Source organism: Schistocerca nitens, chromosome 8 (genome assembly GCF_023898315.1).
Source record: "Schistocerca nitens isolate TAMUIC-IGC-003100 chromosome 8, iqSchNite1.1, whole genome shotgun sequence".
Taxonomy (NCBI): domain Eukaryota; kingdom Metazoa; phylum Arthropoda; class Insecta; order Orthoptera; family Acrididae; genus Schistocerca; species Schistocerca nitens.
Window position 1 is genome coordinate 573,858,353 of NC_064621.1, and position 22,891 is coordinate 573,881,243.

Genomic DNA, 22,891 nt, shown 5'->3' on the forward strand with positions numbered 1-22,891 from the left:
ACAAAACAGCACTTGATTAGCGACAGGTTATTCTGCAATTATTACGCGTAAGCATTGTGAACGAGTGCGACTTGGATTGTGTATGCAAGCATAATGTCTAACTTTGGCGATCGTAAGAACGACGTTCTCGACTAACAGCGCTGCCTCAGCATGATGGGTTGGTGATTTCAGCTCATGGCTTTAGGCTCCTGAGAATTCCTGATGTTTTCTCTTCAGTGTTTAATCACGCAGATGACCGACTGACCGTGTTCTGAAGTGTTACATCCCGATATTTTCTTGTGTGTTATAATATGCAAACGAGCTAGTGTTTAAAACTGTGTGCCGGACCGAGACTCGAACTCGGGACCTTTGCCTTTCGCGAGCAAGTGCTCTAGGAGGAGGTAGGAGACGAGGCAGTAGTGGAAGTAAACCTGCGAGGATGGGGCGTGAGTTGTGCGTGGGTAGTTCAGATCGTAGACCACTTGCCCGCGAAAGGCTAAGGTCCCGAGTTTGAGTCTCGGCCCGGCACACAGTTTTAATCTGCCAGGAAGTTCCATATCAGTGCATACTCCGCTGCAGAGTGAAAATTTCATTCTGAAGCTAATGTCTATTTTGGGATTATTCTGGAAAGACCCTCGTGACAGAATAAATTTTCGTTGCATGTTATTTTTCAGTGTCACACCTGTTTAAATTTCAGAAATGCTTGAGGAAGTTTTCTGGTGTTGGAGGAAAGCACAACAGATGTAAAGTTTCCCTCTGTACTGAATATCTGATTTGTGATAATGATTATGTTTAACATGATTGACGGAAGTTTCATTAATGGCGCGTAATGGAAGATGATCGCCTTATGCCGGTATCTTTCGTGTGCTTCAAAATTCAAATGGTTCAGATGGCTCTGAGCACTGTGGGACTTAACATCCATGCCCGAGGCAGGATTCAAACCTGCGACCGTAGCAGTCGCGCGGTTCCGGAATGATGCATCTAGAACCGCTCGGCCACCGCGCCGGCTTTCGTGTGCTCTCGTCTTAATCAATAGATGGTAGAATACGCCAATGTACACGACCGTAGCACTAAGGGAAATGCCTCTCCTCACGTAATTTTTGAACGGTTCATTTGCTATCACCAGCCTATATTTTATCGCAAAACTCAATTGATCTCTTACCTCTCTGAGTCCTATTACTAAACCCAAATTGACCCGTAAATCCTCCTTTCGTTCCCTCCCATATTACCTCGCTGCAATCCCCCATGATTATTAGATCTTCATTTCCTTTTACAAACTGAGTTACCCGTTCAGTATCCTCACGTATTTTCTGTATCTCCTTATCTTCGCTCGTGGCGTCAACATACACTCCTGGAAATGGAAAAAAGAACACATTGACACCGGTGTGTCAGACCCACCATACTTGCTCCGGACACTGCGAGAGGGCTGTACAAGCAATGATCACACGCACGGCACAGCGGACACACCAGGAACCGCGGTGTTGGCCGTCGAATGGCGCTAGCTGCGCAGCATTTGTGCACCGCCGCCGTCAGTGTCAGCCAGTTTGCCGTGGCATACGGAGCTCCATCGCAGTCTTTAACACTGGTAGCATGCCGCGACAGCGTGGACGTGAACCGTATGTGCAGTTGACGGACTTTGAGCGAGGGCGTATAGTGGGCATGCGGGAGGCCGGGTGGACGTACCGCCGAATTGCTCAACACGTGGGGCGTGAGGTCTCCACAGTACATCGATGTTGTCGCCAGTGGTCGGCGGAAGGTGCACGTGCCCGTCGACCTGGGACCGGACCGCAGCGACGCACGGATGCACGCCAAGACCGTAGGATCCTACGCAGTGCCGTAGGGGACCGCACCGCCACTTCCCAGCAAATTAGGGACACTGTTGCTCCTGGGGTATCGGCGAGGACCATTCGCAACCGTCTCCATGAAGCTGGGCTACGGTCCCGCACACCGTTAGGCCGTCTTCCGCTCACGCCCCAACATCGTGCAGCCCGCCTCCAGTGGTGTCGCGACAGGCGTGAATGGAGGGACGAATGGAGACGTGTCGTCTTCAGCGATGAGAGTCGCTTCTGCCTTGGTGCCAATGATGGTCGTATGCGTGTTTGGCGCCGTGCAGGTGAGCGCCACAATCAGGACTGCATACGACCGAGGCACACAGGGCCAACACCCGGCATCATGGTGTGGGGAACGATCTCCTACACTGGCCGTACACCACTGGTGATCGTCGAGGGGACACTGAATAGTGCACGGTACATCCAAACCGTCATCGAACCCATCGTTCTACCATTCCTAGACCGGCAAGGGAACTTGCTGTTCGAACAGGACAATGCACGTCCGCATGTATCCCGTGCCACTCAACGTGCTCTAGAAGGTGTAAGTCAACTACCCTGGCCAGCAAGATCTCCGGATCTGTCCCCCATTGAGCATGTTTGGGACTGGATGAAGCGTCGTCTCACGCGGTCTGCACGTCCAGCACGAACGCTGGTCCAACTGAGGCGCCAGGTGGAAATGGCATGGCAAGCCGTTCCACAGGACTACATCCAGCATCTCTACGATCGTCTCCATGGGAGAAAAGCAGCCTGCATTGCTGCGAAAGGTGGATATACACTGTACTAGTGCCGACATTGTGCATGCTCTGTTTCCTGTGTCTATGTGCCTGTGGTTCTGTCAGTGTGATCATGTGATGTATCTGACCCCAGGAATGTGTCAATAAAGTTTCCCCTTCCTGGGACAATGAATTCACGGTGTTCTTATTTCAATTTCCAGGAGTGTATATACCTGACCTACTGCTGTTGCCGTTCCTTTCCTGTCGATGAACTGTTCGTAGGAGCTCACACTCTGCCATACTTTACTATTCATATCGAAATAAACTCCCGTTATATGATTTTCTGTTTCTCTTGATATTGCCCTATACGCCTGAACAGAAACCTCTAAATTCTGACTTCCTTACGACGTTCAAACTTCTGATAGCCCACTATCCAGCTGTTAGTACGTTACGCTTTCGTGTTTATTCGTCATTTTTCACATTTTTACCTCCCAGTTGCCTGCCAGTTGAGAGATTATCATGACATTTTTTTAACTTCAGGCCGCATGTGTTGTGGCTATACATTGCCTGTCTTTAATGAAGTGGTTTCCATTGCTTTGTTAATCCTCATGCTGTTGATTATTGCTGATGCTAGAGCCTCGGCGTACGATGTCAATAAAAATGCAACAATCCTGATCCGAATGGAAACCATTCAGATTCCGTGTTGCCACAGAACATCCATGAGCAGACTAAATTTGAGTATAGGGTTTATCACTCGATGCTCACATATACGCTACCGCATTCACTGTGAGTAGATGAACACATACTAAACATTCCCAGCGCAATGCAAGATCACTCCAAATGTTATGCTGACATGCGATAGCAACACCTATAGCTTTCTCGAACCTGTATACTTAAGCATTATATTCTGTGTTGAGATATGCTGGCCGTTTATTACCCGTTGCACTCAACCATACGACAGTGGTCGTTGTGTATGCACTCTTGAAGCGTTGTTCGTAGTCAGATACGATTAATAATATTTAATGTCCGTCGTAGTTTAGTTGTGCGTTTCACACTAATATCAGGGATATCATATCACGAAAAAAGAAGAAGACTGAAGCTTTCATAATTTTCGAACATTGCAAGGAATTATCCTTCCTGTTCGCCTCTGTTTGCTTTGCTGTTACAGTTTCTGACTGCTAATAGTTTCACGCAGTGTAACGCTGTAGTAATTTATCTCGGTTAATGCTTTCATGCGATGTTGAGTTTCATGTTTTTCCCGAGGGCATGCAGATTTAATGTATGTCTAAATGATGATGGCGTCTTCTTGGGTAAAATATTCCGGAGGTAAAATAGTCCCCCATTCGGATCTCTGGGCGGGGACTACTCAAGAGGATGTCGTTATCAGGAGGAAGAGAACTGGCATTCTACGGATCGGAGCATGGAATGTCAGATCCCTTAATCGGGCAGGTAGGTTAGAAAATTTAAAACGGGAAATGGATAGGTTGAAGTTAGATATAGTGGGAATTAGCGAAGCTCGGTGGCAGGAGGAACAAGACTTTTGGTTAGGTGAATACAGTGTTATAAATACAAAATCAAATAAGGATAATGCAGGACTAGGTTTAATAATGAATAAAAAAAATAGGAGTGCGGGTAAGCTACTACAAACAGCATTGTGAACGCATTATTGTGGCCAAGATAGACACGAAGCCCACGCCTACTACAGTAGTACAAGTTTATATGGCATCTAGCTCTGCAGATGACGAAGAAATTGAAGAAATATATGATGAGATAAAAGAAATTATTCAGATAGTGAAGGGAGACGAAAATTTAATAGTCATGGGTGACTGTAATTCGATAGTAGGAAAAGGAAGAGAAGGAAACGTAGTAGGTGAATATGGATTCGGGGTAAGAAATGAAAGGAAGCCGCCTGGTAGAATTTTGCACAGAGCATAACCTAATCACAGCTAACACTTGGTTCAAGAAGCAAAATGTTTCAAATGGCTCTGAGCACTATGGCACTTATCTTCTGATGTTATCAGCCCCCTAGAACTTAAAACTACTTAAACCTAACTAACCTAAGGACATTACACACATCCATGCCAGAGGCAGGATTCGAATCTGCGACCGTAGCGGTCGCGCGGTTCCAGACTGAAGGGCCTAGAACCGCTCGGGCACTCCGGCCGGCTTCAAGAATCATAAAAGAAGGTTGTATACATAGAAGAAGCTTGGAGATACTGACAGGTTTCAGATAGATTATATAATGGTAGGACAGAGATTTAGGAACCAGGTTTTAAATTGTAAGACATTTCCAAGGGCAGATGTGGACTCTGACCACAATCTACTGTTTATGAACTGTAGATTAATACTGAAGAAACTGCAAAAAGGTGGGGAACTTAAGGAGATGGGACCTGGATAAACTGACTATACCAGAGGTAGTACAGGGCTTCAGGGAGACCATAAGGGAACAATTTACAAGAATGGGTAGCTTTGAGGGATGAAGTAGTGAAGGCAGCAGAGGATGAAATAGGTAAAAAGACGAGGGCTAGTAGAAATCCTTGGGTGGCAGAAGAAATATTGAATTTAACTGATGAAAGGAGAAAATATAAAAATGCAGTAAATGAAGCAGGCAAAAAGGAATATAAACGTCTCAAAAATGAGATCGACAGGAAGTACAAAATAGCTGTAGCAGGGATGGGTAGAGGACAAATGTAAGGATGTTCAGGCTTATCTCACTAGAGGTAACATAGATACTGCCTACAAGAAAATTAAAGAGACCTTTGGAGAAAAGGGGACCACTTGTATGAATATCAAGAGCTCAGATGGAAACTCAGTTCTAAGCAAAGAAGGGAAAGCAGAAAGGTGCAAGGAGTATGCAGAGGGTCTATACAAGGGCCAGGTACTTGAGGACAATATTATGGAAATGGAAGAGGATGTAGGTGAAGATGAAATGGGAGATATGATACTGCGTGAAGAATTTGACAGAGCACTGACAGACCTAAGTCGAAACAAGGCCCTGGGAGTAGACAGCATTCCACTAGAACTACTGACAGCCTTGGGAGAGCCAGTCCTGACAAAACTCTACCATCTAGTGAGCAACATGTATGAGACAGGCGAAATACCCTCAGACTTCAAGAAGAAAATAATAATTCCAATCCCAAAGAAAGCAGGTGTTGACAGATGTGAAAATTACCGAACTATCAGTATAGTAAGTCACAGCTGCATAATACTAACGCGAATTTTTTACAGACGAATGGAAAAAACGGTAGAAGCCGACCTCGGGGAAGATCAGTTTGGATTCCGTAGAAATATTGGAACACGTGAGGCAATACTAACCTTACGACTTATCTTAGAAGAAAGATTAAGAAAAGGCAAACCTACGTTTCTAGCATTTGTAGATTTAGAGAAACTTTTTGACAATGTTGACTGGAATACTCTCTTTCAAATTTTGAAGATGGCAGGGGTAAAAGACAGGGAGCGAAAGGCAATTTACAATTTGTACAGAAACCAGATGGCAGTTATAATAGTTGAGGGACATGAAAGGGAAGCAGTGATTGGGAAGGGAGTGAGACCGGGTTGTAGCTTATCCCAGATGTTATTCATTCTGTATATTGAGCTAACAGTAAAGGAACAAAAGAAAAATTCGTAGTAGGTATTAAAATCCATGGAGAAGAAATAAAAACTTCAAGGTTCGCCGATGACATTGTAATTCTGTCAGACACAGCAAAGGACTTGGAAGAGCAGTTGGACGGAATGGACACTGTCTTGTCAGACACAGCAAAGAACTTGGAAGAGCAGTTGGACGGAATGGACACTGTCTTGGAAGGAGGATATAAGATGAACATCAAAAAAAGCAAAACGAGGATAATGGAATGTAGTCGAGTTAACTCGGGTGATACTGAGGGAATTAGATTAGAGAATGTGACACTTAAAGCAGTAAAGGAGTTTTGCCATTTGGGGAGCAAAATAACTGATGATGGTCGAAGTAGAGAGGATATAAAATGTAGACCGACAATGGCAAGGTAAGCGTTTCTGAAGAAGAGAAATTTGTCAACATCGAGTATAGGTTTATGTGTCAGGAAGTCGTTGCTGAAAGTGTTATTATGGAGTGTTGCCATGTATGGAAGTGAAATGTGGCCGATAAATAGTTCAGACAAGAAGAGAATAGAAGCTTTCGAAATGTGGTGCTACAGAAGAATGCTGAAAATTAGATGGGTATATCACATAACTATTGAGGAGGCATTGAATAGAATTGGGAAGAGGAGTTTGTGGCACAACTTGACAAGAAGAAAGAATCGGTTGGTAGGACATGTTCTGAGGCATCAAGGGATGACCAATTTAGTATTGGAGGGCAGCGTGGAGGGTAAAAATCATAGAGGGAGACCAAGAGATGAATACACTAAGCAGATTCAGAAGGATGTAGGCAGCAGTAGGTACTGGGAGATGAAGAAGCTTGCACAGGATAGAGTAGCATGGAGAGCTGCATCAACCCCGTCTCAGGACTGAAGACCACAACAACAACAACCCGCGAAAGGCAATAGTTAATCATTCTGCCAAAATTATAGTGATATGTTAGGAAATCAGTGTGAACGGAAATAATATTTTTAACTATACAGTGAAAGTAATTAGCTGAATATGGTGGCAGTAGATCATGAACAAAATTTTAGTTTTTAAATAAAAGTTCAGTTGAATGATTATCTTTTGTTTGTGGAGTAACAATGTTTGTGGAAATGAGTTAAGTGAGCGTTTTTTGGTTTCTCTCACGTGTACTTTTTCTGTAGTTTGTGTTGATTTGCACTGCTGCGGCTGGATTTCTTCCGAAGTGTTACATGACATTTCTATCTTTTCACACCTTTACTTTAGTGCAGTACACACATATTTTGATGGCTGGAGAAAAGTCAGGTCATACCGTTTATTTCATTACGCAAGAAGATATTAATAAGAGATGTCACGTGTAGCAGTTAATAGCCTTTATGAACTGAAAACATAAAGTCTCTAAATGAGTCCGCGATAACGTTACGGCACTTTATTTGTAAAAGTCCGTCTTGATCACACGAATTTTACATACTATGTACGTACATAATGGTAAGGATTTTGTCGCTAATACCTACGTCAGAATACTTTATGGTCTGAGGACTGCAGTAGCCGAAACCGGTAATTGTGAATTTTGAAATTTGTGTGATGAAAAGACAGAGCTTCACAAATAAAAGTAATAGCCTTGATAAGGAAACTAGTAGTATTGGGTAGGTGCATAAGTTCTGAGTCTTTTTTGTCCATAAGATTAATAAATACTTCAGGTACACATAACATATAGTTTAGACATCAATAATATATTCTCCTTCACTATTTACAAGTGTCTACCAACGCTGGGGTAACTTTTCGATTCTCGCGACTGTAGAAATGACGTGGATTTGAATAGAAGAAATTTTCGAGTTATGTTTGGTGCGCATTTTCATCTGGAAAGGAAGTTCCTTTAAGGTTGTTCGACAGAGATGAGTAAAGTTGAAAACCTGAAGGTGTAAAAACAAGTAAATAGGTTGGTGCGGAATGACTTCCCGACACAACACCTGGATTGTATTTTCTCGTCAGTCTAGCAGACTGCAGTCGGGCCTTATCGTGGAGTAGCATCACTCCAAGCAGCCTTGCTGGTCGTTATTCTTGGACTGCGTCTGCAGGACGTCTTGAGTTGAGGACAAAAACTTGAGGAGTGATCGTTACACGTCGGGGTATCAACATGTAGTGTGCACCACATGTCGCTGTTCCACCAGATGCATAAAATTTTCTTTTATGGATGCGCACAGGTCCTTGTACGAGAAGTTACTGCTTTGTTTGGGCTCAGTCTTTCCTCTCTTTTCCTTATGTTAACATAAAGACACTCTTTCTCTTCAGCAGTAACGATACAGGATAGGAATGGTCCGTGTTGCTCACGAGCCAATTGACGACGAGTAAGCAAAGAAGCACATATGCCAAACAAATGATTTTTGTGATTTTGGCTTAGAGCATACGGTAGCCGTACATCCCATTTGTGAACCGTACCCATTGCTTGAAAAAGTCACACGATAGTCTAATGATCACAGTTCATCAAATTCGCCAGTTCCCGATTTCACTGATGCGGATTATTGTGGATTAATGAGTTTAAACGATTCTCATCGTTCATCGAAGGTCTTCCTAAATGTGGAGAGTCACTAATGTCAAAATTATCCTCCTTAAAACGAAAGAACAATTTTTTGCAGTGCTGTGTCCAATGTCAAACGATACACGGTGCAAATGCTTTTGGATGCTTCTGCTGCTGTCAACCCTCTATGCAACTGAAACAGAAGAATGTGTCGGAGACTTTCGGATTTCTCCACTTTACACTCCCTTTCTTAGCGTACACATCTCCACTCACTATTTACAAACGACAAAATGACAACATGTAAATTCAGTCACCAACAGTGAACAACAAACAAAAAATACACTCGTAGCAATCGGAGTACCAACACGCAAAACGAAAACGATATAAACTTAAGCAACAACCTAGTGTCAGGGAGTAACTTGGAGTGTAACTGTTATTCCTTGAAAGTAAAAATTCTGTGGTACAGTTTTATTAGGAAATTTTCAGGCACCTTTCGGCTACTTTTAAGGACAGATTAGTACTACAGAGTTAATTTAGGAGGCATTTCCTCACAATTTTTTCATGCTAATGATCATGAGCGGCTTAAGACTATTCTGTTTCTAATTTGTTCATTTTGGAATACTTACCTGAGCTTGTGACTTCTGCATGTGAATTGAGGGACGAAGTGATGTTGTACAGAGGAGAGCCAGATGGTGCCAGTAATGCAAGATTTTGTAAGGGTTTTACTCAGGTCCATTAAGTAGCTCTTCTTGAGCAACATTATTTGGTGTCATAGTAAATGTATCCACGGTCTTGTATACTGGCATTCTTGATCTTCTTGTATATCTCCTCCTCCTGTACGGCATGGCTGTGTGCTCTGTGCGGCTGCCTCGAGTCAAATGAGCGTGCAGCTGCCTGTAAAGCGGATGTGCCTAATGATAAGAATGGGCGCGGCAGGAAGTAGCACGCTCAAAAACCGCAATGACGGACCGGAAGAAGGCTTTTGCAGCGGATCGCGCTTAGTTAGAACTATAGCGCTATCTTCCCCTGGAACTTCCAACATTTTTCCACGTGACTATTTTTTACTGCCTATTGATGGTGAAGAGATGAAGATGTGAACCGAATTTTTCGTTTGTTTCATGATTAAGTGCTTTGTGCATGATGACTGGAGAATTTTGAGGAGCATTATATACTTTTAGGTATTTCTGAAATTACAAATTAGTTTTTATAACTTTGACTTGTGAGATAATATGTAATTACTTGGCCTGTTAGCTGTCTAGTTAAAAACCAAGACATAAAGAAGAAATCATAAGTTAATCAGAAAAGAATAAGTATAAACAGATTTCAAAAAAGGGTAGAGAAAGAGATGAAACCAAATTTGTAGAACATTAAGATTCAGAGGATATGTTACTTTCTGCTACCCAGGTGGGGATAATGTACCTAATAGTGATTCAACTGTTCTGCGTAGTTGTCACAGAAATTGTGTTCCACCCAGGGATGTCCCAGACAGCGGTAGTGTGATGTGGTTGTGCTTGTGATATGGTTCGCATAAAGGAGTCTGCAGTAACTCCAGTGTCTCAGTTAACCCTATTACTGTTTCTACAGCTTTTTCTATTCAGTGTGAACAACAGAATAGCGAAACTTCCTGGCAGATTTAAAGTGTGTGCCGGACCGAGACTCGAACTCAGGACCTTTGCCTTTTGCGGGCAAATGCTCTACCAACTGAGCTACCTAAGCACGACTCACGCCCTGTCCTCACACCCTCCATTCTGCCAGTAACTCGTCTCCTAGCTTCCAAACTTCACAGAAGCTCTCCCGCGAACCTTGCAGAACTAGCACTCCCGGAGGAAAGGATACTGCGGAAACATGGCTTAGCCACAGCCTGAGGGATGTCTCCAGAATGAGATATTCAACCTGCACTCAGCTGCAGGGTGAAAATCTCATTCTGGAAACAGAATGGCGGCTCATCGCCTACACTTTCCTTTGTTTGATGTTTCCTGAATGCACCTTTAAGTGAAACATTCAGGCCTAGTAACAGAGTATAGCTTGAAATTTTAGGGGATAATATCAAAGGGGATTGATGAGAGATTAGGGGCTGTCAGAGAAGAGAATAGTGCCAGAGGGAAGAAAAGAGAGTACAGGCGGATTGAGGAAACAGATTGAATGTATTTCAACAGAACAGCAAGCCAGTGTTTGTGCAGTACAAGTGCAAATACTGAGTCTAGAAGAATAAATGTGATTTATTAGCAAAGCAGAGTCATAAAGAAGTATTTAGTTCGTTTTAATTGTAGAATTTCTAAGCAAGCTTGGTACTATAGATGAAAGGCAGCAACAGTTTCATTTCGCTGTCTATGAACAAACTGAGTAACTGCAAACTAACTTTTAAAATTTAGTGGAAGAATATGAAAAGAATAAACAAGGATTGTCTGAGAGACTTGAGGGGGTAACCATTCAGGAAGCTGCTGCTCATATTCAAGAAGAGTTCAATTCATGCTGCTTTGTTACAAGATTTAGAAAGGAATTTCCAGAAGATAGAACTTAGTAGCAAGAAAGAGATTTCAGAGGAATGAGAAGAGATTAAACAGATAATAAGGAATGTTGATCAGTTGAGTGTTTCAGTTACTTGATTAGCAGTTAATGCTCAGTAGCGTTATAGTGGCACTGTTCCAGATGGTGCTGGAGAGTCAGAAGAAGTAACGTCATTGTTAAGATTTGAAGGGGATCACGTGGAGATTAAGAAGAGGAGAATGGAATTAACACAACAGTTTAATGTAGACTGTCAAAATATGGGGAGAAGAAAAGGTTAGCTGTTGCTGAAGGTCATTGTTATAGCAGGGGTCATGTACCTGTTGAGGAGATTTAGGTCATGCAGATGATCCAGATACTATGGCCCATTATGAGAAGAGGAGAGCCCATCGAAGTCAAGACTTTCCTAGAGTGGATGTGTGAGGTAAAAGCACATCTGGTTTTGGTTACAATCGTTTCTCCCCTGTCAAGAAGTTTCAAGCATTTGGGAGTTTGGAAAAAAGCATTAATTCCCATGCTTGCGTAGGATCAATCTGATGTCTAACTTCCACCTACTTGGCCTGCTTGTCATTAGACAGATTTTCTACGTCGTTACTAAGAAGATGCACCTGCTACACAGATGTGCCCATTAAGAGCTGCGAGTCGTATGAGGAGTTTGGGCATTTGTTCTTACCAGCATGTACGTTGACTAGGGACTGTTTGATGCGTACCACGAATTGTTAAATCACAATACATATCTGTGGTACTTTTCAATCGAACGGGAAACTGAAAATTCAGAACTATGCCTGTGAACGGCTAACAAACGTTATGAGGCCGGAATACCTCATGGGTAAATCGCCTGAAGCGTCTTATCTACGTCGGTGAATCGAGCGTATTCAACAAACATCGCGTGTACTTGCTGCATCCTCAAAGCGCAGCTGCGACGAAGAGGATTAACAGGACTACGATAGTTACCGGTCTGCATCATCTAGTGATTTGGTTAAAAAACGCGGACGTTGACGTTGACGACACACCGACAGTATCAGTTAAATGGAGCCTGAGATTGAAGAAATGATAAGAAAGTCAACTGTTACTATAAACGATGTTGTAAAGAATTTTTGTAAAAGCCATGCTAGATTCAGTCTCATTGATCTTCAGGTCCCTGCAAAATATCAGACTGAACTGCCTTTTCAGAAACATTCAGAAGTATAACTGAAATATGTTTCACTCATTATACAACTACAGACGTTATAATTTGGCAATCTCGTTAACTTCCGCCACTGTATCCATTGTTTCAGATACCTGCTTTTTCATTCTAAGGGAAGAAATAACGCGACGGTCCACGTCTTGTCCTTATGCCACCAGTTGTTCTACTTAACTGCTCTGCTTGTCAGAGTTTCTGGGTCCCTTGAAGGATATCGTGCCAAATTATGTCCAACGGGCGCGTTACTCTTGTTAAAGTCCCTACATGGTAGGAGGGCCCCGCCCATTGTTGCCCAAACATTCTCAATTGGGAAGAAGTCCGGCGTCCTTGTAGATCAAGGTCGGGTTTGGGAATCACGAAGAAACTCCCTGTGCGCGGGCTTGCCTTATCTTGCGGAGATATAAGCCCAGGATGGCTTACTGTGAAGGGCAACAAACGGGGCATAGAATATCGTCAACGTAGCGCTGTTATGTAAAGGTGCTGCGGATGACAACTAAAGGTAAATGAAATGACCCCCCTAGACTATCACTGCTGGTTGTCGGGCCATACGGCTGACACAGTCAGGTTGGTATGCCTCTGGTGTTCGGGGCGTTTCCTGACACATCACCGCTGACCATCGGGGCTCAAATCGGCACTCGTCACTGAAGAGAATTCCAGGCCTAACGTGCCCGACACCAACGCATACAAACTTGTTGATATACATAGGTCAATGGAATGCTGAGTAAGGGGCGCAGTGAGCTCGGTCCCCTTTCTGTGAGCCGCTTGTTATTGGTCCCTGTGGTCACTAAAGCAGCAGTTGCTCACAGTGTGTCTCTGACGACTGTTGAGTCCTCATGTCCGTCGTTCTCTATGTCGACCACTTCCTTCTTGACGCTGTGTTCCGCCATCAGTCACCCTCCGTGCCAACATAGTCGAATAGCGGCGTAGCTTCTATTTAGATTTCGAGTGATTAGCCGATTGTACCAACCGGCTTCTTTGAGCTCAGTTACACTCCTTCCCCAAATGCTGACATCTGTCTTGATTTTTCATACACTTTTAATCACTTTTGCATATACATTTGCGAGTGTAGTGTTCAGCATTTGCATGGTGTCTTGTTTAGTGCGAATAATCGTGATAACTGTTGTCGATTGATGTGCAAATGTGTGCACTGAGCAATGTCAGCTTTTAAGTCGGTAGACAGCAAGCAAGGATGCACAAGCCGTGTGTTTAGTGAAGTACTTTGGTAGGGGAAAACTTTTGAGTTTGGTGGAGGTGTGAATACTCGTCATGAGCCTTGCTTGCGTTTGTGGGAGTGATATTCAGTTAATCCTGACAAGAGTTAATGATTCTTTGTTTTGTTAAACTTACTAAAGTGACGTATCAAAGGAGACAGATCAGGTTCCCTCATTTTTATTAGCTGAGCACAGTCATTTCTAGTTAGATCAATATTCGAGAAGGTCCTGTCCAGTCCCACGTTTGATCTAGCGTAAAGCACGTGTGACTTACAGAGGCACCTGGCTCAGGTGTCCAACGAGGTCCATCTCCTTGGGGTTTGGCCTGGGAGACTGCGTGTACGTGGAGCAGCCCCAGCCGAACAGGCCGGGCACGTCGTACTGGTACTGCTGGTACCACGTCTTCCTCTCCTGTGGACCAAGAGCACAGCATGTGTTCAGTGTTGTTCGCTGGCGACGATACGCTTCGCACAGTGCACAGTAACTGGACGACTCCACATCACAATCGACACCCTATAACATTATCTCTAGAATTAAAATCTGTGACAGCGCTTTCGAAATACAGTTACTTTCCACTTTATCATTCTTTCCGAAGTTCTCATATGCGAAGTGTGGCTACAACATAACGTGATTAATGCTATCACAGAGTAAGTACGCGTGCGGCAAAGATGAACGACCAATAACAGTGAAGCGTGAAGCATATTTTGTTTCACCGGAAAAGTGACAAGTGTAACAAGTGAGAAACGAATTGTCGCGATTTCACATGAAACATGGAAAAACTATTACTGAAACCTGTCTTTTACCAAAAAGAGTTTGCTGAGAAGACTTTACCACACGCGAGTATTTGAACAGTTCAAGCGTTTCCAAGATGGCCGAGAAGACGTTGGAGATAACTCACGCCCTGTACGTCCATTGCTGAAACTGTAGGGATTGACAAATAATGCGAAAGAAAAATTTCACACAACCACTTTAAGAAGAGTATGCGAAACTGATTCCGAAAATACGCATGACCGAGCAAAAAGAAGCTCGTGAAAATGTTTCTACTGACTCTTTGGACACCCTCTAAAATGATCCTCATTTCTTGGAAAATTGATAGCATGTGACGAATCTTGATTTTTCACTTATTAACCATAATCTAAGAGCCAATCAATGAAGTGGAAGGGACCAGCTTCACCGAGAGCGAAAAAGCTGGAATGATCAAATCGAGATTCAAAGCGATGGTGACTGTTTTTCTCGATATTCATGGAATTAATTATCTTCACTGGGTTCCTAAAGATCAAACTATTAATCAAAATTACTAGCGTTGAGGTTCTTCCCCAAGTCCGTTAGAAAATAACAAATAAGTGGCCCCAGTTGTGGAAGAACTGCATCGAAACAAAGCACTGGCTCATGCAGCATTGTCTGTTACGAGGTTTCCAGCGATGTACAGCATCCCAGTGTTAGATCAACCACCTTATTCGCATGACCTAGCACCATGTGACTTTTATCTGTTCCCGAAGGCCAAATCTGCAGTAAGAGGAACAAGAGTTCCGTCGACTGAATCAGTGAAAGAAAAAGCGGCACACGTCACCAAGGAGCTCACGATGGAAGACACTCAACAGTGTTTCCAGCAATTGAAAATTCGCCGGTAGCGTTTTAGGGATAGAGGTAGTGATGATGTTCATGGTGACAGTGACTAAATATGAATGTTTTTGGAATTAAATCCTTTAGAACATTGGTCCCGCCATTTTACAACCACACCTTGTATCTCGTCTATGAAGTTTGAGTGTTATGAGACGTAACTTCCCATTAATTTCGTGAGCAGTTCAAGAACTGAAAAGGAGGTTCTTCGGCAAATGGTACTACGAAGTAGTGCACGTAACTTTCACACTTAACACTATGAACCCAAACGTCAACGGATATTGGAAAAGCACATTTATTACCATCGGATTTTGTGTACTTTGTTACTGGAAAGCTAATGAAAAGGCAAATTCATTAATGTAACTTATATTGCTGAAGCGTTGCGCAAAAGCGTCTGAGAAAGAAATTGACTTTGAATCCACCGCGGTGGCATTAAGCACCTCCAGGTTGCATTGTCACATGCAGCTGGAAGTTAGGTTTAATCTACTAGGGTTTTATATATATATATATATATATATATATATATATATATATATATATATATATATCCTCCCCCCATGAACCATGGACCTTGCCGTTGGTGGGGAGGCTTGCGTGCCTCAGCGATACAGATAGCCGTACCGTAGGTGCAACCACAACGGAGGGGTATCTGTTGAGAGGCCAGACAAACGTGTGGTTTCTGAAGAGGGGCAGCAGCCTTTTCAGTAGTTGTTGCAGGGGCAACAGTATGGATGACTGACTGATCTGGCCTTGTAACACTAACCAAAACGGCCTTGCTGTGCTGGTACTGCGAAAGGTTGAAAGCAAGGGGAAACTACAGCCGTAATTTTTCCCGAGGCCATGCAGCTCTACTGTATGGCTAATGATGATGGCATCCTCTTGGGTAAAATATTCCGGAGGTAAAGTAGTCCCCCATTCGGATCTCCGGGCGGGGACTACTCAAGAGGACGTCGTTATCAGGAGAAAGAAAACTGGCGTTCTACGGATCGCAGCGTGGAATGTCAGGTCCCTTAATCAGGCAGGTAGGTTAGAAAATTTAAAAAGGGAAATGGATAGGTTAAAGTTAGATATAGTGGGAATTAGTGAACTTCGTTGGCAGTGGGAACAAGACTTTTGGTCAGGCGAATACAGGGTTATAAATACAAAATCAAATAGGGGTAATGCAGGAGTAGGTTTAATAATGAATAAAAAAATAGGAACTCGGGTAAGCTACTACAAACAGCATAGTGAACGCATTATTGTGGCCAAGATAGACACGAAGCCCACGCCTACTACAGTAGTACAAATTTATATGCCAACTAGCTCTGCAGATGGCGAAGAAATTGAAGAAATGTATGATGAAATAAAAGAAATTATTCATATAGTGAAGGCAGACGAAAATTTAATAGTCATGGGTGACTGGAATTCGGTAGTAGGAAAAGGGAGAGAAGGAAATGTAGTAGGTGAATATGGATTGGGGGTAAGAAATGAAAGAGGAAGCCGCCTGGTGGAATTTTGCACAGAGCACAACTTAATCGTAGCTAACACTTGGTTCAAGAATCATGAAAAAAGGCTGTATACATGGAAGAAGCCGGGAGATACTAAATGGTTTTAGATAGATTATATAATGGTAAGACAGAGAGTTAGGAACCAGGTTTTAAATTGTAAGACATTTCCAGGGGCAGATGTGGACTCTGACCACAATCTATTGGTTATGAACTGCAAAAAGGTGGGAATTCAAGGAGATGGGACCTGGATAAACTGGCTAAACCAGGGGTTGTACAGAGTTTCAGGGAGAGCATAAGGCAACAATTGACAGGAATGGGGGAAAGAAATACAGTAGAAGAAGAATGGGTAGCTCTGAGGGATGAAGTAGTGAAGGCAGCAGAGGATCAAGTAGGTAAAGTGACGAGGGCTAGTAGAAATCCTTGGTTAACAGAAGAAATATTGAATTTAATTGATCAAAGAAGAAAATATAAAAATGCAGTAAATGAAGCAAGCAAAAAGGAACACAAACGTCTCAAAAATGAGATTGACAGGGAGTGCAAAATGGCTAAGCAGGCATGACTAGAGGACAAATGTAAGGATGTTCAGGCTTATCTCACTAGAGGTAACATAGATACTGCCTACAAGAAAATTAAAGAGACCTTAGAAGAAAAGAGAACCACTTGTATGAATATCAAGAGCTCAGATGGAAACCCAGTTCTAAGCAAAAAAAGGAAAGCAGAAAGGTGGAAGGAGTATATGGAGGGTCTATACAAGGGCGTTGTATTTGAGGACTATATTATGGAAATGGAAGGGGATGTAGATGAAGATGAAATGGGAGATATGATACTGCGTGAAGAGTTTGACAGAGCACTGAAAGACCTGAGTCGAAACAAGGCCCCGGGAGTAGATAACATTTCATTAGAACTACTGACAGCCATGGGAGAGCCAGGCCTAACAATACCATCTGGTGAGCAAGATGTATGAGACAGGTGAAATACCCTCAGACTTCAAAAAGAATATAATAATTCCAATCCCAAAGAAAGCACGTATCGACAGATGTGAAAATTACCGAACTATCAGTTTAATAAGTCACGGCTGCAAAATACTAACGCGAATTCTTTACAGACGAATGGAAAAACTTGTAGAAGCCGACATCGGGGAAGATCAATTTGGATTCCGTAGAAATATTGGAACACGTGAGGCAATACCGACCCTACCACTTATCTTGGATACTAGATTAAGGAAAGGCAAACCTACGTTTCTAGCATTTGTAGACTTAGAGAAAGCTTTTGACAATGTTGACTGGAATACTCTCTTTCAGATTCTGAAGGTGGCAGGGGTAAAATACAGGGAACGAAAGGTAATTTACAATTTGTACAGAAACCAAATGGCAGTTATAAGAGTTGAGGGGCATGAAAGGGAAGCAGTGGTTGGGAAGCGAGTGAGACAGGGTTGTAGCCTCTCCCCGATGTTATTCAATCTGTATATTGAGCAAGCAGTGAAGGAAACAACAGAAAATTTCGGAGTAGGTATTAAAATCCATGGAGAAGAAAGAAAAACCTTGAAGTTCGCCGATGACATTGTAATTATGTCAGCGACAGCAAAGGACTTGGTAGAGCAGTTGAACGGAATGGATAGTATCTTGAAAGGAGGATATAAGATGAACATCAACAAAAGCAAAACGAGGATAATGGAATGTAGTCGAATTAAGTCTGGAGCTGCTGAGCGTATTAGATTAGGAAATGAGACACTTAAAGTAGTAAAGGAGTTTTGCTATTTGGGGAGCAAAATAACTGATGATGGTCGAAGTAGAGAGGATATAAAATGTAGACTGGCAATGGCAAGGAAAGCGTTTCTGAAGAAGAAAAATTTGTTAACATCGAGTATAGATTCAAGTGTCAGGATGTCATTTCTGAAAGTATTTGTATGGAGTGTAGCGATGTATGAAAGTGAAACATGGACGATAAATAGTTTGGACAAGAAGAGAAGAGAAGCTTTCGAAATGTGGTGCTACAGAAGAATGCTGAAAATTAGATGGGTAGATCACATGACTAATGATGAGGTATTGAATAGAATTGGGAGAATAGGAGTTTGTGGCACAACTTGACTAGAAGAAGGGACCGGTTGGTAGGACATGTTCTGAGGCATCAAGGGATCACAAATTTAGCATTCGAGGGCAGCGTGGATGTTAGCAATTGTAGAAGGAGACCATGAGATGAAAAGACTAAACAGATACAGAAGGATGTAGGTTGCAGTAGGTACTGGAAGATGAAGAAGCTTCACAGGATTGAGGTGCATGGTGAGCTGCATCAAACCAGTGACTGGACTGAAGATCACAACAACAACAACATATATAAATATGACATTGCTCAGCAACTGGGGCACGAGACCTGGAGCTGAATAGGTCGCTTCAAAAGTCATACAGCCCATGACAAATGACTTATTACTCAAACAAATTACTTGGGAGTAATGTCCAGCATCAGATATCCAGGTGCGAAGATAGTCGCAAGATACGAACTTTACTAGATGTGTGTGTAACATGCGCTGACAAATCTACATACTTCAGAACCGCAGGTGGTGGGGGATTTTTGGTCATCCGTTTCTTGGTATGCGAGCACCTGTGTACAGGAGTTAAGTGGCTATGGGGCTATGCTGAAGTTTTTCAGGTCTCTGAGGTTGGAGATGTAAGACTGAATGTTAGGCTCGGGAGACAACTATGAAGATGGTAAGGAAAATGAGACTCTTGGTTGGCTAACTGGTCTGGAGGTTCTAATATTATTTTTGTTGTAATTTCAATTTTCTAGATTACTTTCAATATTTTTTTGCCTTTTGGTCTGAATTGTTCGAAGTGTTCGTTTTTGAACAATTCCACTTTTCCCATTTTCAAACTGTTTGTTCAAGTGCTTCTTCACACTTTTCACGCCAGCATGCCTTCCTTTTATGCTTGGCCAAGCCTAATTTCTTCTCTGCCGTTTAGGTAACTCGTTCTTAGAGTATGTGCCAATCACGTTTCTTAGTCGTAATAATTTTTTCTCTGAATATACCACACTTTACATTATAATGCTGCCTCTGCTTTCGTTGTAATGGGTAACTTATAGGGTTTTATTTTTTATGTTAAATGGGAGAACTTTAGAGAGATAATGATCTAAATCAGATCCCTCAGTACTGCTCTGTTTAACATTCATAATTTGCTTGACATTTATTTTAGATATGGCTGTGTGGTCCATCTGAAATTATCCTCGAATCAGATTTCGAGATATCCAAGTTTTTGCTTTTCTTCGTAGTTTGCAACAATGAGTGTACATCACTTTTAACTGGAAAAGATTACACATACTGGTCACTCTGTTGCCATTTCAGTTTGTTATTAAGTGTGCTGGAGATTCTCTTACAAACTCAGTGAATCTCTTTTCCTTCTCAACGTGCACACTGGAGCAGCTGAGAACTATTTTAACATTTCTTTAAGTATATTAGGGATTTCATATTCCAAAAGATCACAAAATTTGTTGTTCTTGCACTTTACCATCATTTAAATTTTTTTGTTAACATAAGGCTTTCTTTGCTTAATTTATTCTCTCGTGTTTGACGGCGTATGAAGAAAGTCAGTTTCAACGACTGGGTTATTCTGTTTTACATCTTTATAAATCATTCTCGTTTCGGAGACCATGTACAGTTCCTTTTTCTAGACAAGAAAGTCTTAATCTACTATCTAGTACTCGCCCCATTTTAATGATTTGTTATTCGTTTTCTACTTTAGGATCTATTTATTTTACTTTGATTTTCTCAGGCTGATATTCCTGAAAGTTGATCTGACTTTCCAAGCACAGTCTTCTAAGACTTCCTTACCCTTACAGGGGAGAGTTTTGTTAGCTAGAAACTTCTCGTGCATGACGTCTAAACTGTTTTCCTCTTGCATATTATTCTTTCTTGACGGTGGAAGAAACCATCAAGTCTCATATTGTTCGTAGCACAAAAAATTTCTGCAATGATGAAACCAGCATCACGCATCCTGACGCAGCCTTCAGTCCTTCTTTGCAGTGAATTACTCACTCCTTCAAACACACCTGAATCCATTCGGACTGCATCACTTGCATTAGTCACACGCTTCTGTAACTTCTGCTCATTGTCGATGGGTTGGGCAGATGCCAGTGCTTTTTATACTCATGCACATTCAACAATAGGATACTTTTTTAAATTAGGTTTGGGATAAAAGTTTTCGTTAACCTTTCACATATGTTTAATGTGCCCTCCTCTGGACCCAAAAGTATCCTGAAGACAGTAAAGCTCGTCTCTACTTTCAGCAAGCGAGTCAGGACCTATTGCATTAAGTGCTCTCTCTGTGCGGCGTCGAGTTCAACCTAAGCTGTTGGAAGGGGACTCGCATAGACGATGTGTTTCATAAATACAAATTAAAAAAAAAATGGCGGCGAACTAGGAGGCCACTGGTGCAACGTGAGGTCCGTACACTACTTGGTACTGTGCTGTACTCTCGATGGAAGTCACGATGTAAATTTATAAATGAATTCGTACAGACGACGCATAACGCCATTTTTTGCTATATTATCGCAATCTAGATTCGACTCACATTGGAGAGTCAATGAGCGATCAAGGTAGGTGCACCACGGAAATTCTTACGGGTAGTCACATTACCCTGCAAGTTACAAACTGGCACCAAGGTTTCGATTAGCAAGCATCGATTTGCAAATTCAGATTCACCAGAAATTTGTTTCTCCATTCATCGAGAATATATAATATTCTGAAAAAAAGTAAAGACGGCACACCACGAAAGAATCGTCCGAATGGGATGGAAATCGCCATATGAAATGTAATGGAGATGTACAGACAAACAAATGATTACAATTTCAGATAAATTGGATGATTTATTCAAGAGAAAGGGCTTCAAAACTTGGGCAGTTAATAACGGGTTGGTCCCCCTCCGTCCCTTTGCAAGCAGCAGGTCGCCTTGGTATTGACTGATGGAGTTGTTGCACGTTTTCCTGATATATATCGTGCGAAATTCCATCCATTGGGCGCCCTAGATACGGAGCTGGTTGTAGGACCCTGGCCGTAATGTTCCAAATGTTCTCAATTGGGCTCGCAAATGTAGGGTTTGGAAATCATGGTCGCTGCTCACCGGGGCTCGTTCCGCAGTGGGACACATACTGAAGACACTTCTACTCCAGTCAGTGAGATTCCAGGTCGAAGTCGGGTCTAGATAAGTGTGGGATACCGCCGTACGGCCCCACAACCAAAGGTTACCGGCTATGAAATGAAATGGCACTCTAGATCTGGAGTGCCATTTTATTTCGTAGCAGGAACCCAATGGTTGTTATCCACGGCACCCTTACAGCACAGCACTGCGTCCCATTTTGCTGCCCTTCATGGCAAGCTACCCCGGGCTTAAAATTCCAAGTGCCCACCCGCACACGGTGAAAGTTTATTTTGCATGTCTTCATGTCTGGGCACCAACGTCGTCGGATCTCTTTTGGGAACATCGGTTGCATTATGGGTGGAGCCCTCCAACCAGCTCGGGACTTGGGCTATTTAACGAACCAGTTGCATGGAATCTGGCACGCTATCCGTCAGGAAGACATTCACCAACTCCGTTTTTATCTGTACAGATGTCAGTGTTACATCAGGAGACATTAGGCAAGACGACCAAACTGATTGCATAGTAAAGTAAAACGCCTTAAAATAACACAGAATACATAGTGTGTAACGTGATATATAAGCTCTTCACGAGAACTTACGGTTGTCACAAAGAAGTTTTCTTTGGAGGCAGGCGGTAGTACGCAGCCCTCTTCGTGTGAGGAAACACCCTCTGCCAAACACGGCAGCACCATGAGAAGCAACACAAACATCTGTAAACAAGAAAAAGAAAACAAAGTTTACTTACTAAAGGAAACCATCTTAAAGAGGATTCAGTGGGTGGTGCATCCTAGTATAGGTATGTAGGTGAATGGAGGTTATCACAACCTTTCGTTCGCATCGCATACTTTTCAAATATTCATTCATTCCAAATACAGTTATGGGCCTCAGGGGCATGGTGAAAGGATGGAATGAAGGAGACTACATTCAGGTTACAAAACGGCGAATAATAGATGGTATCCGCAGTGAGGCAACCATGGAGAATGCTGGCCATTCGTCAGCAGCCAGTCCTTCTGTCACTAGTTGCAAAAGCTCTTTAAATGCAACGAATTCCTTAATTAGATGCTAATGATAGCATGAAAAGGAAGTAATTTAGTTTAAGAACACTTGAGTCGTTAATATTGCGGTCTAATAATAGTTCCAAA

General features: G+C 42.5%; 1 protein-coding gene across 1 annotated transcript in view; it reads right to left on the reverse strand.

Annotated features, from left to right (window-relative positions):
• LOC126199683 (uncharacterized) overlaps positions 1–22,643 on the reverse strand; it is a 43,889-nt gene extending 21,246 nt beyond the window's left edge. Inside the window, exons 1-3 of the mRNA XM_049936610.1 lie at positions 22,575–22,643; positions 22,349–22,459; positions 13,789–13,925 (exon numbers count right to left, since the gene is read on the reverse strand). Of these exons, the coding sequence (XP_049792567.1) occupies positions 13,789–13,925; positions 22,349–22,459; positions 22,575–22,643 (317 nt within the window). The remainder of the gene's footprint in view (positions 1–13,788; positions 13,926–22,348; positions 22,460–22,574) is intronic.
• Between the last annotated feature and the right edge of the window lie 248 nt (positions 22,644–22,891).